At 53.7% G+C, this 12010-nt stretch overlaps 1 protein-coding gene across 1 annotated transcript; it reads left to right on the top strand.

Moving 5' to 3' along the window:
• Window positions 1-49: 49 nt before the first annotated feature.
• Window positions 50-11444, top strand: LOC147146689 (calpain-2 catalytic subunit-like). The gene is made up of 21 exons (XM_086033979.1): window positions 50-645; window positions 840-909; window positions 3571-3689; window positions 4443-4576; window positions 4666-4834; window positions 4903-4986; window positions 5062-5147; window positions 5225-5290; window positions 6222-6382; window positions 6447-6616; window positions 7946-7957; window positions 8050-8261; window positions 8478-8514; window positions 9233-9298; window positions 9368-9425; window positions 9506-9570; window positions 9653-9721; window positions 9806-9884; window positions 10299-10415; window positions 11123-11181; window positions 11268-11444. The coding sequence occupies exons 1-21, from the start codon at window positions 409-411 to the stop codon at window positions 11289-11291; spliced, it is 2094 nt and encodes a 697-aa protein (XP_085890105.1). The 5' UTR covers window positions 50-408; the 3' UTR covers window positions 11292-11444.
• Window positions 11445-12010: the final 566 nt, after the last annotated feature.

Genomic DNA, 12010 nt, shown 5'->3' on the forward strand with positions numbered 1-12010 from the left:
TGCTCCGGCCTGGACCACCCAAAACAGCAACTGGACCTCCTGGAGGCTCAATGTGGAGGAAGCGCTTCCTCTTTTTTCTTTTTTTTTTTTTGAAGGCGGGTGGGTAGACCAAATCGGAAGTCAAAACAGTTTGAGGAGTGACGAAGATGACGCGTGACTCATGGCAAATTTTGGGGCTTCGGTGTTCGCTTCATCCAAGCTGGAACCAATTTCCGAGTTTGCGGAAGTGAAGGCGGGCGGGCGGGCGGGCGGGCAGGCTCGCGGCCCCGCCCCCTCGGCAGGGCGTGGGTTTATTTGCCTGTGGTGACGTCACGCGGAGCAGAATCCCAAACGGCCCAAGTTTTTCCAGACGGCCGAAGTTTTCTCTCCTCCAGGCGGGCGGCAAGTTGAGCGTTTTTTCTGGCGGCCATGTCCGGCGTGGCGTCCACCCTGGCCAAGAAGCGCGCCATGGCGGCGGGCTTCGGCACCAACCAGCGGGCCGTCCCCTTCCTCAACCAGAACTTCGGCGCCCTGCGGGCCCAGTGCGTGAGCAGCGGCAGGCTCTTCTGCGACCCCACCTTCCCAGCCGCCCCCGAGGCGCTCGGCTTCAAAGAGCTCGGACGCAGCTCCTACAAGACCCGCGGGGTCACCTGGAAGAGGCCCACGGTACGCCGACCATGGGCGGGGAAGGGCGCGGTCGCCGCCTCCTCGCCTCCTCGCCTCCTTGCCTCCTTGCCTCCTTGCCTCCTTGCCTCCTTGCCTCCTTGCCTCCTTGCCTCCTTGCCTCCTTGCCTCCTTCGTTGGAAAGAGCCAAAGGACTATTCGTAGGTGACTGACGCCTCTCGTTTGTGTCCAATCAGGAGCTGGTGTCCTCACCTGAATTCATCGTGGGCGGAGCCACCAGGACCGACATCTGCCAGGGGGCGCTCGGTAGGTCCCTCCTTCCCTCCCTCCCTCCGTCTGAGCGATTGTCAATTGTTGGATCTCAGACAGATCTTCAGCGATCGTACAAATTGCATCTTGTGGGCAACTGTTTGAAAATCTGAACATCAGCTGTATCCAAAAGTATCCCCATCCCAGCGTGGCAACAGTCGACCGGCAATAGTGGGAAGGATGGCCGAAGTTTAGTGAATATTGAAAATTGCTCAGATGTTCTCACTAGGCATGTAACGATTCATCGAAAATCCATTTAAACGGCTTAAAAGATGCATCGGTGTAAAAAAAAAAGAATCTATCGAAATTTTGAGCACAGAAGGATTTGTAATGCTAACAGTCAAAACTATTGTAGCCCACATGTTCAGTTGCGGCACTAACAAAACGCAGACGACCGGACAAAAATGTCGTTAAACACTTCAAATGACGAGTTGATTTTCAGCTTGTTTTCGGTCAAGTTACAGTTTGTAACAAGAACACAATGTTCAAATAAGAGCATCTTTTGGTTATAAAATGAGTCATTCATCCATTATCGAGAGCGCTCCTCCTCACAAGGGAGCCTATCCCGGCCGTCTTGGGGCAGTCGGCGGGCGACACCCCCGATCGGTTGCCGGCCAATCGCAGGGCACACAGAGACAAACGTCCGCACTCGCAATCACACCTAGGGCTAATTTACCATGCCTGTTTTGGGAATGTGGGAGGAAAACCGGAGCACCCGGAGAAAAGCCACGCGGGCGGGCACGGGGAGAACCTGCAAACTCCGCACAGGGAGGCCGAGGCCGGGATCGAACCCGCGACCTCGGAGGCGGACGTGCTACCCAGTCGACCGCCGCGAGTCATTTATTTTGTTGAAAATGAGTTTGTTTTTAAATCAAACCGGGAACTGAAAATGGACAATCGAATCGAATCGGAGCTTGAGCCAATCGTTACATCCCTCGTTCCCGCTGTCGCAATGAACACGTTCATGCTGGAATGCCCTTTTCTTTCTTTCTTTTTTTTTATGAAGGTGATAGGGGATTTTTTTTTCTTCCTGTACACCAGTAAAAAGTGGACTTTTGTTGTCATGAATTTCATGAGATTTAAAGAGAAAGCAAGGGAAACGTCTTTTTTTTTTTTTTTCAAGAATATGTCCCCACTGGTCGAAACACGGCATCCCGATGAATATTGCGTTTGCGGAATAGGAGTGAAGCAGCAGCAGCAGCAGCAGCAGCAGCAGCAGCAGCAGCCTCCTCCTCCTCCTCTCATTTTTCGCCATCTCATGACATCACAGTTGATGTCACACATCACTTAAGGACAGTCCAAACGCCTCAGGTCCCAAAAGTCAAAAAGCTGCGCTCGATAGTCGCCGCAATCTCTGGATTGTGTTTGCGGTCGAGCTTTGTTTCTCGATGCGTCGCGCACGCCGTCAAAATTGCACTTGGAGCTAGCCTAGGCTACAAGTAGTAGAAGAAAAAAGCTCCTGGCCGTCACACGCCAACTTTTCTTCCACGCACGCAGACACGCCCTCGCGCTGTGCGTGTGCGTGCGTGCGTGCGCGCGCGCGCGCTGAGTCACCAGCTGCGTGACTCACTTGTTGTTTTCACATGTTGGATTTTTTTTCCGCCCGCGGCTTTCTGTGCGCGTGTTTGTTGAGGACTGCGCAGGAATGTTTGGCCGAGTGGGATCTGTGGCACGCAAAATGGAGTCGAGTATTTGCAGCTTCAGCGGCGCGCGCGCGCGCGTATGTCCAGGCTGCTCAAGATGTACCTTTCCGCGCGCGCGCGTGCGAGAGTCGGAAAGAGGAAGCGGGACTTGAACAATCTCCCGGCGTGACAAAAGGCGTGAACACTCAAACAAAGTTGAACGCGCGCGTGCGCGCGCGCTACTTCCTGTCAGTCATTTTGCCGTCTGCCGATGGGCGGGATCGGCAAGCTCGGCTCCTCCCCCCCGGCTAATGACAACTCACCTTTGTGCCGTCTCCGTCGTCTTAGCCACGTCGTCGGCGACCTTTCGGAGCCCTCGAGCGACTCTTTTTACAAAAGAGCGACAAATCCAGCCACCCGTGTTTTTCCCGTGTGACTGGAGGCGAGAGGCCGATCGATCGATACCCGTATCGATGATTGGCTTAGCCCTCCTCGCGGTTAGCCAATAGCTACTTTCCTCTCCTCACTGACAAGTTGGCAACACTGCGCCTGACTTTGAGCGTCGGGAGGAGCAAAACCGCCGACCTCCAAAAGAAAGAAATGCGAGTGAACATAAAAAAAACAACAACAACGAAATATTAAAAGAACAAACGAATGAAAATAAGAACAGGCAAAAATCGATCATACCAAATCAAAGGCAAAGTCAAATCAACTCGTTCAATCTGGATACGTACTGTACATGGACGGCGACTTTTGGGAGTGTCGAAGAGCCTTTCCGGATTTGCTCAGCACTTGAAACGGGGCTGGTTTCGCGTGAAAGCCAGCGAGCCGACGGATCGGAACCAAAGGCGCAACAGCAGGAGGAGCCGGACTCATCGTCTGTTGTTTTGACCCAAATTTGGCCGGCCCGAAAGGAGCCTCAATTTACGGCTGAAAGGACAAATAGCAATTAGGAACTTGTTCGCAAATGTCTCCCGTCTCGCGATTGACGGGAGGTGCGCGCCCACGTTGTCTAACGGTTGCCGCGCCAACGCAGGGGACTGTTGGCTGTTGGCGGCCATCGCCTCGCTGACCCTCAACGAGTACGTGATGGCTCGGGTCGTCCCCGACGACCAAAGCTTTCGGGACAACTACGCCGGGATCTTTCACTTCCAGGTCAGAGGTGGCGCCGGCGCGCTCGGCCGTCGCAAAAGCCGCATTTGACGGTGGAAGCCAACCTGCCGCGTTTGCTGAAAACGCCGTTTGTGCTCGCGCGTCATTTGCGCGCTTTGGCTCCACCTGGCCGTCGTCGCCGAGCACGCGTGTGACCGTTCATGGAAAATCCATCCAAAGGGCTTCAAACGCCAACAAATTACAATCCGCGAAATCATCACTTTTCATTTTTGCCCCATTTCACCTGCAGATTTGAAGCGGTCCCAATCCATTTTGAATCTTAAAATCGATGAATCCGATCACGGGTTCGAGTCGAGACTCGCCGAGTGTGGCCAAAGTACTCGTTTCGAGTGCTCCCAAATGACCTTCCTCCCACTCTTGAACCTTTTTTCCATTCGCTCGGTCAAACGCTGCGCCGTTGTGGAAGGCCGATGGAAAATGGGGAAGTGAAAATCCAATGGAATGGAGTGAATGGTTGCGCCCCTGTCACTCAGGGACCACGCGCACCGAACGGTACAGCTGCGGCTATGTTACGCGACTCGTCCGCACTTGCGTTGCACCCGGATTCCACAAGATGGCAGCAAATCATTGGAAAGCCACGGCGTCTTCGATCCGCCGTCGTTGGCTCCTTCGAGCGATTCAGCGCAAACAAAGCGGCACAAACGCCGTTGTCAGCAAATGTCCCGCGCGTGCGCCTGTACTTTTTCCCCACGTGTGCCTGCGTGCGTGCCTGCGTGCGTGCGTGCGTGCGTGCAGTTTTGGCAGTTTGGCGAGTGGGTGGACGTGGTGATCGACGACCGCCTTCCGGTCAAAGATGGCGAGCTTCTGTTCGTGCACTCGGCGGAGGGTCGCGAATTTTGGAGCGCGCTTCTCGAGAAGGCCTACGCCAAGTGAGAATGCCCCCCGGATACCTACAGCCAACCCCCCCCCCCCCCCCCCCCTTTAGCGTTGGCACATCCTAGCGTCCCCGTGCGCGCAGGGTGAACGGCAGCTACGAGGCCTTGTCGGGGGGCTCCACCACCGAGGGCTTCGAGGACTTCACGGGGGGCATCGCCGAGAACTTTGACCTCCAGCGAGCGCCCGCCGACCTCTTTGAAATCCTGCAAAAAGCCTTGGAAGCGGGGGCCCTCTTGGGCTGCTCCATCGATGTCAGTAAGCCACACCCCCTCCCGCGCGTGCGGCGCATTATGACGGCTGCGAATGTGCGCGCCGACAGATCACCAGCGCCGCCGACTCGGAGGCGGTCACGCGTCAGAAGCTGGTCAAAGGTCACGCCTACTCGCTGACGGGCGCCGTGGAGGTCAGAGACGCCGTCCCGTCCGGGCGCGGCCGCCCTCGGACCTCTCGGTGACCTCTGCGCGACCTCTGTGCGCAGGTCAACTACCGAGGTCGTCTGGAGAAGCTGGTGCGGGTCAGGAACCCTTGGGGTCAAGTGGAGTGGACCGGCGCCTGGAGTGACGGGTACGACGGCGGCGGCGGCGATGTCAGCGCGCAGGAAGACCCCTGACCCCCCCCCCCCCCCCTTTCCCTCCCGGCAGGTCGTCCGAGTGGGACTCGGTGCAGGGAGACTGTCCTCACGCCAACGCCGAGGACGGAGAGTTCTGGTGAGCGACGTCTGCCGCGTACAAAGCTGGAAAATTCCCACAAATGGATTTCAACTGCTGGAAATATGCATCCATGTCAAAATGAAACGAAATGGATGAATCGAGTCATCGAGTCGGGTTGCACCGCCTCGCGGACATCTCGGCACTCGCGAGCCCTAAGCGGCAACGCCAAAGTTTGACCTGATCGCGTACCTAGGTCATTCCAGTATACGCATTTAGAGTAGAGAGAGAGCGATGCGCTTCTTTTCCGGGACCGATGCCCATTATTGGTCGTCAAGGAAGACAATGACGATAGTCGTTTTCGGTAAAAAGGAAAATATTGCCATCAAAAATCAAAACCCTCAACTTTGTTGGAACGTCTTCAATTTTTCATAACCTTGATTTTGGAATTATTATTACTGTCAATTTTTGAACAAAAAGCTCAGGGAGCTAGCTCCATGACAGCAAATGAAACATTTCAAAATGAGAGAAATGGTCAACTGTCGCCTATGTTTGTTTGGATTTCAACGGTTTTAAATTGAATACCGGCCATCAGAAATGGAGGGAAAAAAAAGAAAGACTGATGCCGATATTCGTCGACGCGCCGAATATCGGCCCGGCCGATAATCGCTCCATCCCTAATTTCGAGCGCTAAATGATGATGTTCCTCCTAATCGTGATGCTTTTTTTTTTTTTTTTTCCAATGGCACCACGTTTTGAATGTGTCGATCAAATGCTGCACTTGCGCCAATCGTCATTGCGTGGATGGCTGCAGCATCAAATGACAAGCACCTAGTGGTTTTTAAAAAGATGGAATGGAACATGGGGAGCTGAACGTGTTTGATCGAATGTCAAATCGTCAAGTGAAAATTGAAAATCCGATGGAATCGGGGCCCGAGTCAATCGTCGCATCCCAGCGGACGCGCTTGTCATTTTCTTTCTCTTCCGCCAGGATGTCGTACCGAGACTTCCTGGGCCACTACTCCCGCGTGGAGGTGTGCACGTTGACCCCCGACACCATCTTGGACGACTCGGTGAAGCACTGGAGCATCAACAAGTTTGACGGCTCGTGGCGCCGCGGCTCCACGGCCGGCGGCTGCAGGAACCACCCCTGTGAGTCAGCCTAGCGCGCTAGCTTGCTTGAGCTCGGCGGTGACGCGGCGGCGCCTGCCCGCAGACACCTTCTGGATGAACCCGCAGTTCGTCGTCAAGTTGGACCCCGAGGACGACGACCCGGACGACGGCGAGGTGGGATGCAGCTTCGTCATGGGTTTGATCCAGAAGAACCGAAGGAAGCTCCGCAAGCAGGGCGAGGACATGCACACCATCGGATTCGCCATCTACGAGGTGACGCCCCCCGACCCGCGTGCCCGCGCGCCAACGAGACAAAAGAAACGAAGCGACGGACAATGTCCGAGAGTAGCCCGGAAAAGAAAAGTCCCATTGCGGTGCCGTGCGATCTGGGCAATGGTGAAGAATAGCGGACCGAGCGACGCGCCTTGGGGGACGCCCCGCTCCACCGCGCTCCACCGCGCTCCACCGCGCTCCTGTCGTCTTTTTCTTCTCCTTCCGGCTTGTCCCGTTCCGGCTAGCGCGGCTTCCTTTTCCATCCGGGCCAGGCGGGGCTGCCCGAGCTTTTTCCTATGTTTAGGAACTAGCTTTCCACACAGCTAACAGCTTTTAGCCATGAAGACCAGGTAGCCTCTCGCTGTGTTGGCACCGTTCTGGATGTAAACTGTAAAGTAACATACGACCACGTTCGTTAGATTTTGAAACAATGTCGACTTGAATCAGCCACCGACATTAGCCGCAAAATCTGAAAAAAAAACAAACAAAAAAAACCTGTTTGTAACCGTTAGCATAAGCGCGAGCATAATGCTAATTTACATGGGCCTTTGCCAGAGAGACGCCAGCGCAGACCGGCGCCTAGGATCTTGTATCAAACTCGCAACTTAAAACACAATTGAAACATGAATTCTGTAAGCAATAGTTCATTTACAGACAAATCTTTCTGCGGCCAAAATCACGCTCGCTTGCCTTGGCATACAAAACTCCCAAAACAACATTTTCTCCACAAGAGGGCAGTACAAGCATGTCAACAAACTGCCAACGTATTTTTGGGGGGCGAAACTCAGGAAGTGAAAATTGAAAATGGAATTGAAAATCGGGAAGTGAAAATGGAATAAAAAATCGGGAAGTGAAACTGTAAACTCAGGAAGTGAAAATTGAAAATGAAATGGAAAATTGGGAAGTGAAAATGGAATGGAAAATCGGGAAGTGAAAATTTGAAAATGGAATTGAAAATCGGGAAGTGAAAATGTGAAAACTGAAATAAAATTCGGGAAGTGAAAATTCAAAATGGAATGGAAAAACGGGATGTGAAAATTTGAAAATGGAAGTGGAAACGGAATTGAAAATCGGCAAGTGAAAATGGAAGGGAAAATTGAAAATGGAAACTCAAGTAGTGACATTTAAAAATGGAATGGAAAATCGGGATGTGAAAACTGCATTAAAAATGGGGAAGCGAAAAATGGGTGAAAACGCGTTTGTTCAGGCCGGCCGCCGGCTTCCAGTTTCGGACGCCTCTCCAACGTTTCAATCAATCAGCAAGGGGGCGACGGGCTGGCTTTGGCTTTGGGGCAAGCCCTTTGTGACGGCGCCCCTGTTGTCTTTCAGCTTCCCAGACAGGTGAGGGGCAACCGCCCGGCCGGCCGCCGGCCGGCTCCGACGGCTTTTTGCGCGCGCTCACGGCGGCGGCGGCGGCTTTGTGTGCGCCTCAGTTCCACGGCCAGCAGCAGGTGCACTTGGACAAGAACTTCTTCCTGACGCACGCTCAGACGGCTCGCTCGGAGACCTTCATCAACCTGCGCGAGGTCAGCACCCGCTTCAAGCTGCCGCCCGGCGAGTACCTGGTGGTGCCCTCCACCTTCGAGCCGCACCTCAACGGAGACTTCTGCATACGCGTCTTCTCCGAGAAGCGCAGCCAGACCGTGTAAGCGGGGACGGGGACGGGGGCGGGGACGGGGACGGGGGCGGGGACGGGGACGGGGACGGGGGCGGGGACGGGGGGGCCCGCATCAATGGCGCCAGCGAGCGCAGTCCGCCGGCTGTCTGTTTGCCGCCGGCGGTTCGGCACAACTAAACGAGGCCATGCCGGGGCGCCTGGCCGGGGCTCCTTTTTTCACTCATGCGCGTTTCACATTTTCAGGCCGTTTGACGACCCGGTCGGCGCAGACCTTGATGATGTGAGTACAGAAAGAGAATCCCATCGTCTCTGTCGGGCGGAATTCCGGCAACTTTTCAGGAAACGACCCGCAAAACGCCACCTCGTTCAAGTTGGAGATTGACGAGGTGTGCTACCGGTGGTACTTGGGCTCCCTCTAGTGGCAGCCCAAAGAATCGCCGGACACGTACTAGGGATAAACGGATTATCGGCGCCGCCGACGTTCGGCCTTTCGACGGAAATCGGCATCGGCCTTTTTGAAAAGTCTGAGGGCCGATCATAAATCCATTCCGAAGTGCGCCGAAATCCGAACAAACTGAACTTTTCAGTCATTTTGAAAGACGTCATTTGGCGCCGAAAATGACATTTGAAGTATTTATGTCACTTTTGAAGACCCGCTGACAAGGCTGGCTGCTCCCCACACATGGACATCGGCAAGCGTAGTCACTTCAAAACAGATGCTTCGAGACGGTTCGACAAAGTGAAGAGTCTTGTCCCATTTGGACGCCAAGGTTTTCCTTTTGACCGCAAACGAATATGGGCGCCGAAATTCGCCGATCTGCCTTCTTTCGGCCCTGAAAACAGACGGTTTCACTGGGGACGCACCTGAGGTTAGAAGCAAAGACAAAATGGACCAAATTTGAACAAATCCGCCCGACGGCGACGATGCGCAAATGAACGCAAGCGGCGGCAATCTGCTGCGTTGACCCGGACTAACGCGGCCGGCGTGGCCTCGACAGGAAATGGTTCCCGACGAGGAGGTGGACGCGGCTTTCCGAGGCCTGTTTGCCAAGCTGGCGGGACCGGTACGTAGCCGCCGCCGCTAATGTGCTAACACGTCGCGGAAATGATCACGTGTGCGCCGGCCGCTTCAGGACATGGAGATCTCTGCGGCGGAACTGCGGACCATCATGAACAAGATCGTCTCCAAGCGTGAGTTTTGAGACGGCGCTTCAGACCCGGCTCCGCGCGGCAAACAAACGGCAAAGCTTTCGCCTCCTCTCCGCCTCCAGGAAGCGACATCAAGACGAGCGGCTTCGGCGCCGAGACGTGCAGAGTCATGGTTAACCTCATGGACGTATCCTTTTCCTGCGGCCGGCGGCGCATCGACGCGATCCCGGGATATAAAACGAGCGTCGCGGTTCTTAACGGCGCATCAGGAGAGCGGCAACGGCAAGTTGGGTCTGTCAGAGTTTGCCACCTTGTGGAAGAAAGTGCAGCGCTACCTGGTAGGAGGGCAACTTTGAACCTGTGGACGCCACGGGACTGACCTTATCTCTCTCTCTCGCTCTCTCTCGCTCTGTCCTTGACAGTCCATCTACAAGAAGAACGACACAGACAACTCCGGCACCATGAGCACGCCCGAGATGAGAGTGGCCTTCAAAGACGCCGGTCGGTCCCGGCGGGCTAAAGGCTAACGCTAACACATGTTTCGGTCATCTTCAAAGATGCTAGTCAGTCACGCTTAAGACTAATGCTAACGCGCACCGTGGTCGCCTTCAAAGACGCCACTCGGTCCCGTCACAAGAAATGCTAATGCTAACACACGCTACGGTCACCTCCAAAGACTATGGGCAGCTCCCGCCCATGCTAAACGCTGATGCTAATGCACTATGGTCACTTTCAACGATGCTGGAAGTTGAGTTAAAAAAAAAAAAAAAAAGCCTTTGGTCTTTCGACTCCGAGTTAACACACGCCAGCCACCGGCTTATCGCCCGTCGTTTCGGAAACCCTGCCGTAATGCAGTTAGCCTACCCCGTTGCCGAGGGAATAGGTTGACATGTTTTGCTTGGCTTTGTCTTTTAGGTTTCACCCTGAACAACGCCATCTACCAGCTGTTGGTAGCCCGCTACGCCGAGCCGGACTTGACGCTGGACTTTGACAACTTTGTGGGCTGCTTGATGAGGCTGGAGATCATGTTCCGTAAGCTAACCGCTAACTCCAGACACCTCGCACACAAAACACCTCCGCTTGAGAGCGAGCGCTCAGCTACGTGCATTGCCAAAACAAAACTTGACACTGGTTAGCAAAAGCTTCGTTAGCTACTGAAGCTAAGTGTGTTGTTCAAGCAAAACCCACCCCAGCCAGTTGCTGACAGCTAAGCTAAGGTTGTCAGTAAAACACAACTTCACACTCGTTATTGACCGCTAGGCTACGTTAGCAACCAAAGCTTTTTCATTGTGCTTTGAAACAAAACTTGACAGGAGTTGGGGAGCTGCGTGTATTGTTGAAACAAAAGCCGATGCTAATTAGCAGCCACTGAGTTAGCAAATGAAGCTAAGTGCCTTGTTAAATGGAAAATTGGCGGCAGTTAGCAATTGGTAAGCTCCGTGTGTTGTTAAAACAAAACTTTGTGATCGTTACCACCGAGTAAGTGTGTGCGTGTCTGTCAGTGAGACAAAACATTACACTAGTTGGCGACTGCTAAGATGGCAACCAAAGCTAAGTGCGATGTTAAAACGTGACACTTGTTCGGGATGGAAGCCAAGCGTGCTGTTAAAACATCAGACGAGCGCTAGTTAGCACCCGCTGAGTTCAGTGAGCGACCTAAGATCAGCGTGTTGTCTTCACACAAGTTAGAGATGGCTCATTCATTGTTTTTTGTTTGGGGTTTTTTTGCGCGCGATCAGGAATTTTCAAGAAGTTTGACCCAAACGACAGCGGATCCATCCAGCTCAACTTCAATGAGGTCAAAGTTCATCTCAATGAATTGAAATTGTGTGCGCGTCGGCATGGTATTGTTGTCATGATGTTTTGTGTCCTTTTTCCCTTTAGTGGCTAAACTTCTCCATGATCTGAAATTCCGGCGGAGTCACCTTCCAGCCCCGCCCCTTCAAGAAAACAACTTGCTGTCTCTCTACAATTGTACTTCTTATGCTTTCACGAGAGCAAGAAAAATCAACAAATAAAAGCGGTTTAACGCGCCTGCTTGCTGGGCTCCCAAACGGAAAAGTTAGCGTGTAGCCGAGTTTGTGATGACGGGTCGGCTTAGCGTTACTATTGTAGACGGCAATGATCAACGCGCACACACGCCATGTCCAAATTCCTAGGCTGGGTCCTTCCGAGGCTCCTCCTCACGTAGCCTTTGCGGATGGCATAAACCGTGGACACCGCACTGTCGGCCTTTGGGGGAACCCGGCCCGTGATTGCGGACCACCGGCGCAGTGACTGAAACCACGAGGCAGCCATCTTGTGTTGCCGCTGTTACTTTGTTTTTCACTGAAAAAAAAACGGTTGTGTGTTTTTCCACAAGGATCCCTGTATTGAGTCATGTGAGGCTCCCCAAAACCAACTTCACTGGCATTCGGAGTATATGACTGAAGTATGGTGAATTGCGACTTACAGAGGTGCGGTTTACATTTGGCAGCAAATTTGTCCGGATGGGCTTTGCTATCCTTACATTCTTCATGACTCGCTTTGAGTAGCACTCGGAGACACACCTCAGAAGAGAACATTTGGAGTCTCGGCCGCACTTGTTGGTCCGACCGTACGCCTCGCCCCGTGACAAAGACAGAAAA

This window comes from Filicampus tigris, chromosome 6 (genome assembly GCF_054856515.1).
Source record: "Filicampus tigris isolate MCC_2025a chromosome 6, RoL_Ftig_1.0, whole genome shotgun sequence".
NCBI lineage: Eukaryota > Metazoa > Chordata > Actinopteri > Syngnathiformes > Syngnathidae > Filicampus > Filicampus tigris.